This window comes from Rattus norvegicus, chromosome 10 (genome assembly GCF_021556685.1).
Source record: "Rattus norvegicus strain SHRSP/BbbUtx chromosome 10, alternate assembly SHRSP_T2T, whole genome shotgun sequence".
Taxonomy (NCBI): domain Eukaryota; kingdom Metazoa; phylum Chordata; class Mammalia; order Rodentia; family Muridae; genus Rattus; species Rattus norvegicus.
This window is the reverse complement of record NC_141543.1, coordinates 52,365,575-52,381,665: the sequence shown is the minus strand read 5'-3', so window position 1 is coordinate 52,381,665 and position 16,091 is coordinate 52,365,575. Positions and strand designations below refer to the sequence as shown.

General features: G+C 41.6%; 1 protein-coding gene across 50 annotated transcripts in view; it reads left to right on the top strand.

The window, feature by feature from the left end:
• Positions 1 to 16,091, top strand: part of Prpsap2 (phosphoribosyl pyrophosphate synthetase-associated protein 2) — a 35,058-nt gene that overhangs the window by 12,082 nt on the left and 6,885 nt on the right. For all 50 annotated transcript variants that reach the window (XR_015630150.1, XR_015630148.1, XR_015630152.1 and 47 more), the window contains 3 exons: positions 715 to 887; positions 4,621 to 4,736; positions 9,141 to 9,196. Coding sequence is in view for 41 of the 50 variants with exons in the window: in XM_087569470.1 (XP_087425596.1) it covers positions 715 to 887; positions 4,621 to 4,736; positions 9,141 to 9,196 (345 nt within the window). In the remaining 9 variants the exon portion in view is untranslated. The remainder of the gene's footprint in view (positions 1 to 714; positions 888 to 4,620; positions 4,737 to 9,140; positions 9,197 to 16,091) is intronic.

The window sequence follows — 16,091 nt, the reverse complement described above, 5'->3', positions numbered from 1 at the left end:
GAATGACGGTTCCTTTAGTTAGATTTTAACATTTAGACGGAAGTGCCTACCAACAGCTAGTGAGATTACTTCTGAAGGGGTCTTGGGCTGGAAATAGGCCTGTAAGAGTGGCCAGCATTTGCAGAGGCTGAGAGGTAAAGGGTGACAGGAGGAAGAGACGAATGAATCTTTGGCAGGTAGTGGGGGAACCAAGAAAGGAGTCAAAGGAAACAGAAGGAGACAGGGACATTGTGCCCCTATTGTAAGCACAGCTGAGCAGCCTTAGAGGCAGCAGAAAGGCCAATGAATTTAACCAATCCATTGTTGGAGGCTGTTGATAAAAGTCAGGGAGCTGTTTTGGAGACCAAAGCTTCTTTGGAGTGTATATAGGAGAGAAAAAAAAGAAGAGTGGGACTGTAGACTTCTCTCCTGAGATGTCCTACAAAGACAGGCAAAGAACTGGAATGATGAGAGACAGGAAAAGTGAGGAATGATGGTGGCACTGGTCCTCCACAGAGTATGGTAGGGGATGGCAAATAGAGTATAACTTTAGAGCGTTGTGAAAAGTTCTCTGCTGCCTAGTGGCTGAGAGCATGTGGTGTGGAAAGCTGTCTTTTGACTCTCTCTTTCAGTGGTCTGGGAGAAGAGGGATTTGTCATTTTTGTGTCTAATGCTTTAAGTGTTATCATAGTCAAAAGTAACATACTAATGTCTGATATCGTCCATGGCTTTCAGGGACGTGAACACCACCATCATGGAGCTCCTGATTATGGTATATGCATGTAAGACCTCTTGTGCCAAGAGCATCATTGGAGTGATCCCCTACTTTCCTTATAGCAAGCAGTGCAAGATGAGAAAAAGGGGCTCTATTGTCTCAAAATTGCTGGCTTCTATGATGTGCAAAGCTGGTAAGAATGTCTGTTTGTGTGTTTTCTTTGATTGTTTGTTTGAGACAGGGTCTGACCATATAGTCGTGGCTGTCTTAGAACTCACTACATAGACCAGACTGGCCTCAAACTTATAGAGATTTGCCTGTCTCTGCCTCCCGAGGAGACTAAAGTTTGTGCACCACCATGGCAGATTTGTTTTTGATCTTAGAAATTTCAAAACATTATCTTGACGAGAGTTCTAAAGATAGTACAAGTAGTGAAACAGATAGTTTATACAGTGGGCTTCCTTTCCCAGGAAAGATGTGCTGGTCACCCAACAGCTAGCTGCCTGAAACCCTGGTGCGCCTGCCCCACAGTACCACAGTGGTACATTTCACACCACACCTAAATGGCAGGTACAGCACTATGCTAGGGGAAGAGAAGGACATCACAAGATTTGGTTACATTATTCCTGGTGACATGAGATTTAAACTTACCAATTATTTCTTTCTGGAACTTGTAATTAAGTGTTTTTGGATCATGGGTATCTGAAATTATGAGAAGTATACCACAGGTAAACTGAGGTCTAGTTTAATTAGAAAACTATAATTTGCTAATTATTGGAATTCTAATTATTTGAATTGGGATTCTGCTTCCAATTCACTAAAACACAAATAATAACAACTTCTGTTATATTTTTTCCTGAATTACTTGTTATATCATATTTTTTCAGTCATATTCAGGTTTTGAAAGGAGAAAAATAATTTTGAACCTTACTTTTAGACTTTATTACAGAAACCATTTTCATTTTACAAATAGTTCTATTTTATAAACCACGTTTATTATTTTCTGTTAAACATTTTCAGGTAACAGCCTAAGTATTTTAAAAAAAACATTTTTATATTTTTAAATTAGTTACAGGTTATTATGTGTGTAGGTCAAGGAACAACTTTGGCCATCTTCCTCAGGTGACATCCACCTTTTTTCTCATTGGCCTGGAGCTCTCCGTGTAGACTAAATAACTTTGCTTCTTTCTGTTTCTCAAAACCTCTTACCTTTTCCCTGGTACCCTTTTAGTTTCATAACCCATACCTACATATTAATATATACATATATGTAAGTATTAAAGGGTAGGATCCACATATGAGAGAAGACATGCATATTTGTCTTTCTGAGCCTAGATTACTTTCTTTGTTCAATATGATTTTCAGATTAATTTTTTTACAAATTTAATTTTTCTTTATAGCTGGATAAAATTCCATTGTGTACATGTGCTACAATTTCATTATCTATTCATTTGTTGATGGGTATTCTGTTTTCTTGTGATTGTGAGTAGAACAGCAGTATCTGTAGATATGCAAATATTTGTGTGGCAGAGCAGAGTCCTTTTCATATCTGCCAAGGAGTGGTTCAACTAGGATATATGGTAGTTCTTTTTTCTTTTAATGTGTAACTGTATTTTGCCTATGAATTATGTCTGTGTGCCACATGGTTACAGTTCCCTCAGGCCAGAAGAGGGCATTGGATCCTCTGGAACTAGAGTTCCAGCTGTCAGTTGCCATGTGGTTGCTGGGAACTGAACCCAAGTCTTGTAGAGGAGCACCCAGTGCCTTTAACCCCTAAGTCCCTTCAGACCCTGATAGCTCTCTCTCTTTAATTTTGTGAGAAGCCTCCACATTGGTTTTCATGGTGACTAAGCAAGTTTATACCCCACTAGCAATAGTGTTTCTCTTTCCTCTTGTCCTTGACAACAATTATTGTTATTTGTTTTCTTGGCGATTGTCATTCTAACTAGGGGGAAGTGAAGTCTCCAAGTAGTTGGGCAGGGGGTCTTTTGTTTGTTTGCTTTTTTTTAAGACAGTCTCACTAAGTAGACCATGCTGGCCTTAAACAGCACTTGAAGAGCTTAAAGGAATGCCTCTCACCACATCCAGCTCAAAGTAGTTTTAATTTATGTTTCCCTGATGACTCAAGATGTCAAACACAAGAAAATATTTGTTGGCCATTTGTATGACTTCTTTTGAGAACTGTCTGTTCAGTCCATTCACCTACCAAATGATTGGCGGTTTGAGGGTTTGGTTTTTTGTTGTTTTTTTTTTTTTTTCATTTGTCTTGTGTTTAATTTGTTCATTTCTTTGCATTCTAGATAACACCTTCCCTACCTAACATGTAGCTAACAAAGGTTTTCTCCTGTAGGCTGACTGTTCATTCCACAGCCTAAGAATTTTATATGTGTTTGTACATACTTTAGCAGACGTCTGTGCTGTGTGTGCTTGTGTGTGAGTGTACATGATTAAAGGAGGCATACATCACAGAAGTTTGTGCAGACCAAGGACTGAAACTTCCCCAGGTCCCCGCTTCTTACAGATACTTACTAGAGAATACATTTCCAAAGTAGCTTTACAAAGAAGGCAGGAACAAAACACAGCTTTGAAAAAATATAAATTCTAGCAGCCTCAGCCCTGGAGAACCATATTAGTTACTTATGTTATTGATGTGATGGAACATCTGACAAACACAACTGGAGGTAGAGAAAGTTTATTTTGACTCACAGTTTGAGGTACAATCCATCACATCATAGAAGCCGGACCTTGAAACAACTCATCATACTGCACTTGCAGTCAGGAAGGAAGGAATGACAAATGCTTGGCTCGGCCAGCTTCCTCCCTGTGCAGCCCCTGACACAGCCCAGGGTGTGATGTCACCCACATTTATAATGAATCTTCTTGACTCAGTGTAATCAGAATAACCCTCACAGGCATTCCACGTGCTACTCACTCACATGTGTGTCTCCAAGACTTACCTCTAGGTGATTGTAGATCCTACCAAGTTGACATTATTAACCACTGAACCCCTTTGAAACACTGACAAGCACTGACAGAGGAAATAGGCTAGCTCACTGAATCTTCTGGAAGCTTTCTCCTTTCTCTTACAGGCTTGTTCTCAGATGGACCACACAGGTTCAGCTTCTTACTCTTTTGGATAGTACTTCTTCTTAAATGTTCCTGTACCTTTTTTTTTGGTAATCATTTTAGATGTCACAGTGTGGGTGAAGAGGTCTTGGTATATAAAGCTGGGTTTTGCCATCCCTGCTAAGGAAAATTTCAGGAGATGCAATCTGCTGTAATAATAGCACTTCTAAAAATATTTCTTTGTTAAGATTATCTGCTGTTTCTGTATTTTAAGGGGGGGATGATGATGATGATGATGATGATGATGATGATTTGCTTATTTGCTTGTTTGTTTGTTTGTTTGTTTGTTTCAAGACAGAGTTTCTCTGTATAGCCCTGGCTGTCCTAGAATTCACAGTGTTGACCAGGCTGGCCTCTAATTCAGAGATTCACCTGAACTCAGAGGTTCACCTGCCTCTGTTTTTCTGAGTACTGGAATTAAAGGCATGCACCACCACTGCCTGGCCAAAGGTTTTATTGTTATTTATGTGTGTGTGGGGGTATGTGCACATGTATGTAGCTTTCTAGAGGACAGAAGAGGGTCTCAGCCTTTGGAACTGTATTGAATTGCAGGTGGTTGCAAGCCTCTTAGCATGTGCACTGGTAACCAAATCTACGTCCTCTGCAGTTATTGCTGAGCTGTCTCTCGGCCCCACTTCTGATCTTCACATGGAAATGTAAATCATACACCTAATGTTACTAAAATTATAAGCAGAGGTGCCAGGTCTTCATGATAGGACAGAGTTTGCTTGGTCATTGTTATATGGGTGTCTTAGAGCACTGTGGTACTGTTGACCTGTTTAACTTGCTTATATTTGAAGGTCTGACTCATCTTATCACTATGGATTTACACCAGAAGGAAATCCAGGGCTTCTTCAATATTCCAGTGGATAATTTAAGAGCCTCCCCTTTCCTGTTACAGTATATTCAAGAAGAGGTAAGCTAGCTCTAATTTTGTAAATATTCTGGGATGATACTGTTTCTGTTTCCAAAACATTTTATATTCTGCTTAAAGAACTGTTATGCGAGGTTGGGATTTAGCTCAGTGGTAGAGCGCTTGCCTAGCAAGCACAAGGCCCTGGGTTTGGTCCCCAGCTCCGAAATAAAAGAAAAAAGAAAAAAAAAAAAAAAAAGAACTGTTATGCTTCGTAAGTACAAGTCTCTAAAATACCATATCTGTAGTTTTTTTTTTTTCACTCAGCTCTTTCCCCAACCCCCGAATTTTGCTTATGTGTGTGGCTGTTTTGTTTGCATGTAGGTATGTGCACCATGTGTGTGCCTGGTGCCCATAGAGGCGAGAAGTGGGCATCAGCTCCCCTAGAAATGGAGTGTGAGCCCCTCCAGGTGGTGCTGGGAATTGCATCCATGTCCCCTGGAAGAACTAGCAGTGCTCTTAGTTAACACACCATCACCTTTTCACCCCTCTCCTTATCTCATTGTCTTATGAGTTCCTCATTGCTGACTTTCTCATCCATTTTTCAGATTTCTCATCCATTTTGCTGGCCTTTTCCCCTGGTGTCTCACTTCATCATCCCTCTTTTGTTAATTTCTGGAGAAAGATTGTCTCTTTAAAACAGTCTCTGTTTTCACTTAAGCTGACCCTTTGTTGTACCACGCAGAGGCAGATCTAGTCCATGATCTTACCCAAAGGTTTCCAGAATTTGTTAGTCTTATGAGTATTTGCGATCTGCTAATTCAGGAGCCTTTTACATGTTTGGTTTATGCTACGCATTGGTGTTTTCTTTTAGGAGCTGCTGTTAGCACATGAGTGTTTCTCTGTAGTCACTTTCACAGAGAGCTTCATTTCTCGGTAGCGTATTTAAGGGCAGCACTTTGGACCTTTCTAAAGCATGTTTTTGGTTGATAATCCAGGTCTTCCTCATGGGGCCTGGTTTTGGTCCTTTTGTCTTGCCAGTGGTTCTGTCTGGTTGGCTGTCACCTTTCTTTGGCAGGGTTGATGTGTTTGGTGAACAAATAAAGGCATGGCTTTGGTTACTTTCCTTGTTTGCTGTGACAAAAGGGTCTGACAAAAGCAGCTAAAGAAGGAAGGGTTTATGTTGACCCACAGAGTTAGAGTGCTGTCATAGTGGGGAAGTCATGGTCCACCAGAGCATGAGGCAGCCGCTCATACAGCACTCAGTCAGGAAGCCAAGAGGCGAATGATGCTGCTCAGCTCATTTTCTCTTATTAGTCCAGACCTACTCCATCAGTGCCACCTTCTTCAGGGTGAGTCTTCCCTCCTTAATCAAACCTGTTTGAAAATACTCTTGTAGACATACCAAAGGTATATCTTTGTAATCCACTTATGTTTATAGTCAAGATAACATCACAACCATTCATAGTGAAGTGATTTAGAAATGTTACTGAAAAGAATATCTGTATGTTTTATATTTAAGACACATTAAAGCCAGTAATTAAAGGTAATGTGCCTGGCAGTGATGGTGCATGCCTTTTATCCCAGCACTTGGAAGACAGAGGCAGATTGACCTATGTGAATTTGAGGATAGCCTAGTATACAGAGCAACTTCCAGGACAGCCAGGGCAACACAGAGAAACCCTGTCTCAAAAAAACAAAAAAACCAAAACTATAGAAGATGGATGGATGGATGGATGGATGGATGGATGGATGGATGGATGGGTGGATGGGTGGATGGGTGGATGGGTGGATGGATAGATGGATATTCATTCAATTTGTTCTATTTACTGATTTATTTTGAGATGGGCTTCTATTCTGTTATGGGAATCAAGTAATCCTCCTGCCTCAACCTTCTGAGTGTTCACATTGTACCTGGGTGTAACTTCTTATTTTTTGGGAGATTGGTACTTACTGTGCAGTTCAGGTTGGAGTTACTGCACTTGGCTTTTGTCTTGGCCTAAACACTTGGCTTCTTACATAATCCTGTTCTGGGCAAATTGGCTCTCTCCTCCCAGATTTCCCTGGGAGCTCATTTCTCCTGTTGACCAGCTACTGAGCTACTGTTTGGACTAATAGCTTCCTCTTAGATTTCTTGGTTCTTTCACATCAAACCTTGATCTTTGTATTTATAATATTTCCTGTTTTACCCTCTGAAGACACAATGAGCCTGTTTTTATTAGAGTCCTTTGGTTTTATTAAGGGCTTTGTTGGCTGCTGTGCTGTCTCTTGGAAGGGTGTGATATTATTTAATGAGGCAAAGAAGTGCATGAAACAGTTCAGAAAAACTTCTGGCTAAAACGAGGTACTTAAATGAAAACAAGGTTCCTTCCTTCCTTCCTTCCTTCTTTCCTTCCTTCCTTCCTTCATTCATTCCTTTCTTGCCTGAGAACACTGGACAGGTGTGTCTTTCCTCTACGCGCAAGTCCAATTAGCATTTGTGTGTGTGTCTGTGTGTTTTATTCACTTTACATCCCAATCACCCCGCCCTCCTCTGTTCTCTGTTCTCAGTCTTACCCTCACAAATCCTGCCATTGCTCCCTCCCCTTCTCCTTAAGAGAAGGGATAATCATCATTTTTGTTCCTTTACTGAGTAATTGTTATCCAGCAGGCCTTTGGATACTGCAGCCACCTGTGTTAAGATTCACAGTGTTGGGCCTAGAGAGAGTTCCCATGTAAGAGCACTTCTTCCTCTTCCAGAGAACCAGTTCCCAGCATCCACAAGGTGGCTCACAATAGTCTGTACCTCCAGTTCTGGGGGATCTGGTGTCTTCTGACCTCTGCAGTACCAGGCATGAACATGGTGCATAGACATACATGTAGGAAAAACACGTGAGGAAACACCAATGGGAATGTTCTTCAGTTGTCATTGGCACTGAATGGATTGGTTATTTCTCAAGAATAGTTTGAAAATCCTGCCAAGGGGCTGGAGAGATGGTTAAGAGTGGTTAAGAGCACTAACTGTTCTTCCAGAGGTTCTGAGTTCAATTCCCAGTGACCACATGGTGGCTCACAACCATCTGTAATGGGATCTGATGCCTCTTCTGGTGTGTCAGAAGACAGCTACAGTTTACTTATATATAATAAATAAATAAATCTTTTAAAAAAAGAAAAGAAAATCCTGCAAGGTGAAGCCAGAAACAAAAAACTGCTTCTCTACTTAAAGATGGTTCCTTACTGTGTGTGTGGACACGAGAATGACATCTACCCTAATCACCATTAGCACTGAGTGCTTATGTTTTCAACAGTGAAATGATTTCCAAATTGGATGATTATTTAGTTGCTTGGTTTTGTTAGTTTGTTTATCTTTTGGGGGGCAGTCTCAGGTAACCTAGACTGGTCTTGGAATCCTGATTCTCCTGCCTCTGCCCCTTGATTGCTGGGATTGTGGACTTGCACCACCTCACTTGCTCTGCTTACTTTTAAGCAGTTTGTTTGCTTAGAGATGGGTCTTAACTGTGTAGACCAGGCCGTCCTCAACTCAGGGAGATCTGCTTGCCTCTGCCCACTCTATGCTGGGATTAAAGGTACTAACACAACTGTCTGTCATTTTGTTTGTTTAATAAGCCCTTTTATTAAGAGCAATAGGCTAACTGTCCTTTCACAGATGGCTTTCCTCAGCATGGAGTGATTTTGTCATCTGTTTGAACCACAGTATTTTAGAATATGACATTAACTTGGATTCAGGCTCAGTGGATATCTTTCTATTGTGAAATTACATTTAATGTGGGATTCATGGAAAGTATTTATTGAAACAGATTCACACCAGCCTCATAGACAATTGGGATTATAGGCACACACCATCACACCTGGTTTGCCTCTGTTGATTTTTTTGTTTGCTTTGTTTTAGAGAGAGGGAGAGAGAGAGAGAGAGAGAGAGAGAGAGAGAGAGAGAGAGAGAGAGAGAGAGAGAGAGAATGTGTGTTATTTGTTCAGTGACTTCCTCAATTCACCTTGCTTTTTGAGGTCTCTCACTGAACATGCAGTTCATTGCTTAGCTAGATTGCCTGGTCAGTGTGCTTTAGAGACCTGCCTAACTCCACTTTTTATACCCATCCCCCACCCCAGTGCCACTCCCGTGCTGGGGTTACAAACACAGTCTGCCATATTCAGCTTTTGTGTGGGTGAGGGATGGGCAAGCTCAGCTCATCACACTTGTACAGCCCTCAGCTTAAACTGAGCCACATTTCTACTCTCTCTGCTAACTTTTTTAAAAGAGCTCTTGGTCTACATTACTGGGCTTTCCTATATAGGTAAAAAGTATTCATATTGAGAACATTTTCATCTTTATTTCCCAAAGGAAGATTTTGCTTTGAACTTTTCTTTTTGGTGAAACTTTAAGTCAAATGATAATTTTGAATTTGAATAGTAAAATGATAATTTTACTATTTGTTAAAATAGTAACCTCAGGCCTCTTGTCTGTCACAGATCCCAGATTATAGGAATGCAGTCATCGTGGCCAAGTCTCCAGCCTCAGCCAAGAGGTAGGTGGGACTGCGTCCCCACTGTATAGATTGGGCTGCAATGATTCCTGATCCCCCTTTTCTTCCATGGATTAATTTAATATTATCCTGTCAACTCTAATGTTAGATAGATATTTTAGTTTACTCTTTTTTTCTCCAATCTCAGTTTATGACTGCCAGTCATTTATTTCTTTTGTTTTGTTTTGTTTTTTGTTTTTTTTTCTGAAGCTGAGGACTGAACACAGGGCCTTGCGCTTGCTAGGCAAGCGCTCTACCACTGAGCTAAATCCCCAACCCCCATTTATTTATTTTTTAAAAGATTTATTTATATATATGAGTGCTCAATCTACATATACACCTGCATGCCAGAAGAGAGTATCACATCCCTTTATAGAAGATGATTATGAACCACCATGTAGTTCCTGGGAATTGAACTCAGGACCTCTGGGAGAACAGCCAGTGTACTTTTAACTGCTGTGCCATCTCTCTAGCTCCCAATCATATCTTTTAACCAGAGTCATCCCATCTGGGGAGTACTGACCTAGTGTGTCCACTGTTAGTCCATACCTGTCAGTAAAACTCTGCTTAAAGTAAGATGTCTCAGAGGGTAAAGGCATTTGCTGCCAAGCTTGACCTGAGTTTAATTCCTGAGACCCATATGATAGAAAGAAAAACAACTCCCATTAGTTGTTCTCTGACCTCCATACTCCTCCACCCAATGCTAAATATAAATAAATAGTTTGGGGATTTGCTGTCGTTGTTGTTTTCTGAGACAGGGTTTCTTTGTGTGTAGCCCTGGATGTTTTAGAACTCAATTTATAGACTGGGCTGGCCTCAAACTCACAGAGACCACCTGCCTCTGCCTTCTGAGTGCTAAGAGTAAAGGTGTGTGCTACCATGCCTGGCAGTAAAGGTAAATTTTAAAAATCCTACTTAACCTACTTTGTTTACTGCTCAAAGACTTTATTGACTTGTTAAGAGACTGTCCAGCTGGCAGGCCATGTTAGCATGCAAGCCCCTCCCTCCCTCCCTCTCTCTCTCTCTCTCTCTTTCTCTCTCTCTCTCTCTCTCTCTCTCTCTCTCTCTGTGTGTGTGTGTGTGTGTGTGTGTGTGTGTGTGTGTGTGTGTGTAGTGACATTTAGCTCAGCATCTATAGAGCAAGCCAGGTTTTGCCAGGGGTAACTGGTAATTCCTAATACAATATAATAAATAATGTAGTCCTTTTACTAAAAGGCAAGAAGCAAAGTGGTATGTATGAAAGGTCCAGGGAATGTCAATATGGAAGGATGACATTTTTTTCCATGTAACTTATACATATCCACCAATCATTTTTTGGTTTTTGTTGTTGTGTTATTGTTGTTTTTGACAGGATCTCACTATTTAATCCAGGCTGGCCTCCTACTTACAGAGATCCTCCTACCTCCACTTTCAGTGCTTGGACTAAAGATGTGAGCTGCCATGTGCAGCTCTCTACCTATGCCTTTTTAAAAGATTTATTTTATTATATGTATGAGTGTTTTGTCTGAGTCTACCACCACTTGCATGCCTGGTGCCCATGGAGGTCAAAAGTGGGCATCAGATCCCCTGGAACTGGAGTTGTAGGTGGCTGTGAGCCTGTGTGGGTGCTGGCAGCTGAAGCTGATTCTCTTCAAGGGCAGCAATGCTCTTTCTTGCTGAGCCATCTCTCCAGCCCCGCTCCTATGATCTTTAATCATCTCTAGACTGTATAACTACTAATACAATGTAATGAATAGTGTTGTTCCTTTGTTAAACAAGTCAAGAAGCAAAGTGTATCCATATCTGTATTTCAATATGAAGGCCAGTGGTTTTCTATGCTTTCAATCTCTGTAAAAGTTGGATCCACAATTCAGACCCTGAGAGACTGGGAGGACTGAAGTCTTTTCACAGTCCATGGCTTTTATAGTGCATTTATGGTTAAGTACAACTGCCACCTGTTGTAAGGCTTTATCCTCATAGAAAATCACCCTGTAGCCACTAAATAAGCACCCATCTTTCTCGTACTGCCCCTGGGCAGAAGCAGACACACATCTGTCTGCTTGTTTAGATTTGCAGTCATAAGTATATGGCCTGTGGCTAGCTTTCTTCACCCAGCACCATGTCCTGGAGGCTCATCTACATGTGTTGTGTGACACCTCTCCAGTAACTACCAGGGACAGTGGTTACCGGCTGAAGTGATGTCAGCTTTTTAATTTGTTATTGCTACTGTTATTTCAGTGTTGGGAATGGAAGTCAGCATCAAACATGCTAAGAAATTACTGAACCACACCCTAGCCCACAATACCAGATCATAAATATTGAGGTATTTAGTAATTCTTATTAAAATATTCTCTCTGTTGTGATTCATCCCCTTTGCCCTGAGCTCAGACACACGTGTACAGAGCACCTTTTCGGTTTACCAGGATAGCACAGCCCTGCTCCTGGGAGAGCTCGTTACATTTTTCTTAGAAATGTTAATTCATTTCTTGATAGAACCAAGCCTATAGTAAATGGCTTTTTTAGGTGTGCTTGAGAAGTTTCAGTATCACAGAACAGTTAAGGTGCCTTTCTACTGTAAAAGGCCTTGTGTCTCTTTATAAAAATGCTCCTTGGGGTTGGGGATTTAGCTCAGTGGTAGAGCACTTGCCTAGCAAGCACAAGGCCCTGGGTTTGGTCCCCAGCTCCAAAAAAAAGAAAAAAAAAATGCTCCTTAACAGTGACTGTGCATGGGCATAGGCTTCCTGGAATGAGTGCTGGCACTTTCCTCACCTGAGGAGCAAGTGGGGATGCTGCATTTGTGAGGTTTCTGCCTACCCCACCCCTCCCCCAATCCTAAGAAACCATTTCCTAGCTTTATTCTTGTCTGTTTAAATGCACTCCCCCTTCTGAGATGGTACTGAGAAGTCAGTAAGTCTCCCTCCCCTTTGTTTCTCTTTAGCTATTTTTGTAAGCTTGTAAATGAAGCCTGTTTTTAATTGTTATTAATGTTAGAAAAGCAAGACTAGAATTATTGGGTCCTGTGCCTGTAATAAAAGGATAGAAGACCCAAGGTCCCACAAGCGGAGTCTGGCCCAGTGGGAAGGATGGACATCCTGTGTGGCCAGGGAACTAGTGAGGCAAGGTCTGTAGCAGTGCATGGAAGTGGGTAGGTAGGAGTTAAAAGATGACATAAACCAAAGACAAGACTGTGAGGTGCTTTCTTGATTGATGCGAGAGAGCCCAGTCTATTTTGGGTTGTCCCACTGCTGGGCAGGTGGCCCTGAGTTGTAAAAGAAAGCAGCCTGAACAAGGTAGGGGCAGCAAGCTAGTAAACAGCACTGCTCTGGGGTCTCTGCTTGAGTTCTGTCCTGGCTTCTCAGTGTTGGTCTGTGATCAGGAAATATAAGCCACATGAAGCTTTTCCTCTCCAGCTTGGTTTTGATCTTGGTCTTTGTCATAATAGCAGAAAGCAAACTAGGACAGTGACATAGCGTGGGAAACTGAGTCTTTGAAAGAAAGCTGAAGGGGCTGTGTTAATAGAACATTCCAAAGAATGAAGGCGGTCTTTTCACAATGAGAAAAGGTCACTTTTCAGAGAGAGTGTGGTAACTGTAATCATTTTGAACTAAGTAGCAGGGTTTCTTTCAAAATACAGTAGCTGTAAGGAGCAAGGCTCTCCTCAGGGATGGTCAGCATCTCACTCCTCCTCTGACAATAATCAGCAAAACAGAGCATCAGGAAGGCCATAAAGCACCAGGTCAGCCAGGGACTCCAGACTGCATAATGGACATTCTGTGCTGTAAAGCAGGTCTTGAGTTTAAAATGATTTAAGTTGGACCTGGAAAAGTGGCTCAACACTTAAGAGTACTGGCTACTTTTCTAGAGGACCTGGGTTTTATTCCCAGAACCCACATGGCAGTTCATAAAAAGCCTCTGCTGGCCTCTGTGAGCAGTAGACACACATGTGCACATACATACTGTAGACAAAATACTCATACACATAAAATTAAATAAATACATCTTTAAAAAAAAGTATACAGAAGAGGTGTCTAAGACTCATCCCTAACTGCAGTTCAGGGAATCTGATTGCCATCTCCTGCCCAGGCACTGCACGGTGGTGTACAGGTAGGATTGTGTACATGAGCCACCACAGCCGTCGAGGTCTAGATTGTAATGGTGAGTTGTGTCACACATTTATGAGAGACCAATGCTAACTTTATAAGGCATCAGCAGGCACATTCCCCTTTTCTAAGGCCTCCTTCACCCAGATAGCTGATAGCTCAGTTAACAAAGAAGTGACGTTCTAAAGCACCTTGTTAGAAAACTGAGTGAACAGTGTATGAAAGTTGAACACATCACACCCTTTGAGCTTGTCACTGGAACCTGAGATTGGCGCACCAGCTTTTGAAGGTCTATGAATGCCAGTCACCTTGGTGAGGAACAAGAAAGAGAAGCCACATGACTCAAAGATTTGACAATCTAGCTGAAGTAAACTAAGAATAGAAGGGAAATTTTATCAGATAAAGATCTGTAAACAACTGATCTGACATCCTAGTGGTGAAAACTGGTGCTGTTCCCCAGCTCTAGTACAAGATGGATGGCAGTATCTGTCCTTTTCCTCAGACTCAGATAGCACTGAGGTTCTGGATGGTCAGCTAGGAACGGCCAAGAGTGGGTATGGATACAAGGGTATGGTTTGGGGGCTGGAGAGATGGCTCAGAGGTTAAGAGCCCCGACTGCTCTTCCAGAGGTCCTGAGTTCAATTCCCAGCAACCACATGGTGGCTCACAACCATCTGTAAAGAGATCTGATGCCTTCTTCTGGTGTGTCTGAAGACAGCTACAGTGTACTTATATAAAATAACTGAATAAATCTTTAAAAAAAAAAAAACAAGGGTATGGTTTGATCACTTATATAGGACACATTCACTTCAGTAAGCTTGTGAGATAAAAGCAGGAAGCTGGAGGATCTCTTTGAGTTTCAGGACAACCTAGGCTACATAGTGAGACCCTATCTCAAATCTAGCACCAATGTTAGTCAGCTCACAACCAGGTACTCAGAGAGAACACTTCCAGAGATCTGACTCCCTCTTCTAGCCTCCCTGGGCAATGTCACTAATGTGCATATACCCACAACAGACACATCTGAACATATAATTAAAAATAAAATACTTAGTAATTAAAAAGGAAGAAATGGTGCTTGGTTTCCCATCAATAAGTAAATAGATAAAGAGCAATATATCCATATACTGGTAAAACTATAACATGGCTGAATCTCCACAATACATTGAGTGAAAAAAAGTAGGACACTAAAGGCATACTGTGATCAGCGTGCATGAAATAAGTTAACCTTGCCAGAAGGAGAAGCTATAAAGGGCCAGAGACTGTACTTGATGTTAGTAGAACAGTTTATTGTCATAAGTGCATTGATGTCAGTATGGACATGTATTTGCCACATTAGAAGAAATTATTTAGAAAGCACGAATCTGATGAATGTATAAAGATCTTTCAGAGGTAATGAAGTTGTGTGCTTGGAGTATGAAGTTTCTTTGTAAAGCTTTAAAAAGTTAATATGTAATACCTTAATGAGTCTTTAATGGGCGGTGTTTCACATGGTTGATTCTCCATGAAGTTTCAAAGATAGCATTAGCAACTTCGTGCTGCAGCAAAATTCCTTAATCAGAACTTCGATGTGGTTTGCCCTGGAGTTATCTGTATTTTGATGCTAATTCCACTGCCCCAAGGACAACTGCCTAGTCTGTACTCAGTGACTTCACCAGAACCTTCTCCCCATTGAATTTGTAAAATACAGGTGAGGGGCAGGTACAGGATAGAAGGAGGCCTGTCATTGGATGAAAGGAAGGATGGGCGGGAGAGAAGTTTGAAGGAAGAGGAGGAGACTAGAACAGAAAGAAAAAGAAGAGATAGTAGGGAGAGGGAGAGAAGCCATGGCAGGTGATGTTAAGATTCCACTCTGTGGGGCTGGAGAGATGGCTCAGTGGTTAAGAGCACCGACTGCTCTTCCGGAGGTCCTGAGTTCAAATCCCAGCAACCACATGGTGGCTCACAACCATCCATAATGAGATCTGATGCCCTCTTCTGTTGTGTCTGAAGACAGCTACAGTGTACTTATAAATAATAAATAAATCTTTTAAAAAAAATTCTGCTCTGTGTATTTACAGGTTGTTGTTAATGTTCTTAAGGGATGGATGGTACTGGGCTTTGTATGTTTAGGTGGGCAATTACATCTTACCAATTGGGTCTAAGGTCATTGTGTTGTGTGGTCTTTCATGTGTAGATTTAAGTGTAATGGAGTGTGTGGCAGCTGGTCTGGGTTGCCTCAGAGTTGGGATGTGTTTCTGGCATGGAAACCTGCCTTGGGAACTAGATAGGGAGAGAGATTGCTGACGGCTCAGAGAGAGGCCTTTGGCAGTGTGATACGGGATGGAGTGGAGCGGGTGAGACGCTTTGCTGACTGAGAATTAAGATATCCAGCAGATATCTTGGGGCACTGAGGTGCCGGACCTAGCTAGGTAAAAGACAGCCATACTCTTTTTGTTTTTTATATTTTTACAACAACAGAACTTAGGTTCTGTTTGGCTGATGAGAGATGCTCACCTGTGGGCTCTACACTCATTCTCCCTGAGTCTGAAGTGGTCATTCTCTTTTGTTTTTGTTTGTGTTGGTTTTTTGTTTTGGTTTGTTGGTTTGGTTGGTTGGGTTTGGTTTATATTTGGTTTGTTTGTTTGTTTGTCTTTCTGTGTAACCCTGGCTATCCTATAACACATTCTGTAGACAAGGCTGGCCTCAAACTCTGAGATCCACCTGCCTCTGAAGTCCTGTGATTAAAGGTGTGCACCACTACCACCAGGTGGTCATTCTCTGTTGAAATTACTCCTTTGGGAGAAACATTTTGCTTATGTTCTTTAGTGTTTTGCCTG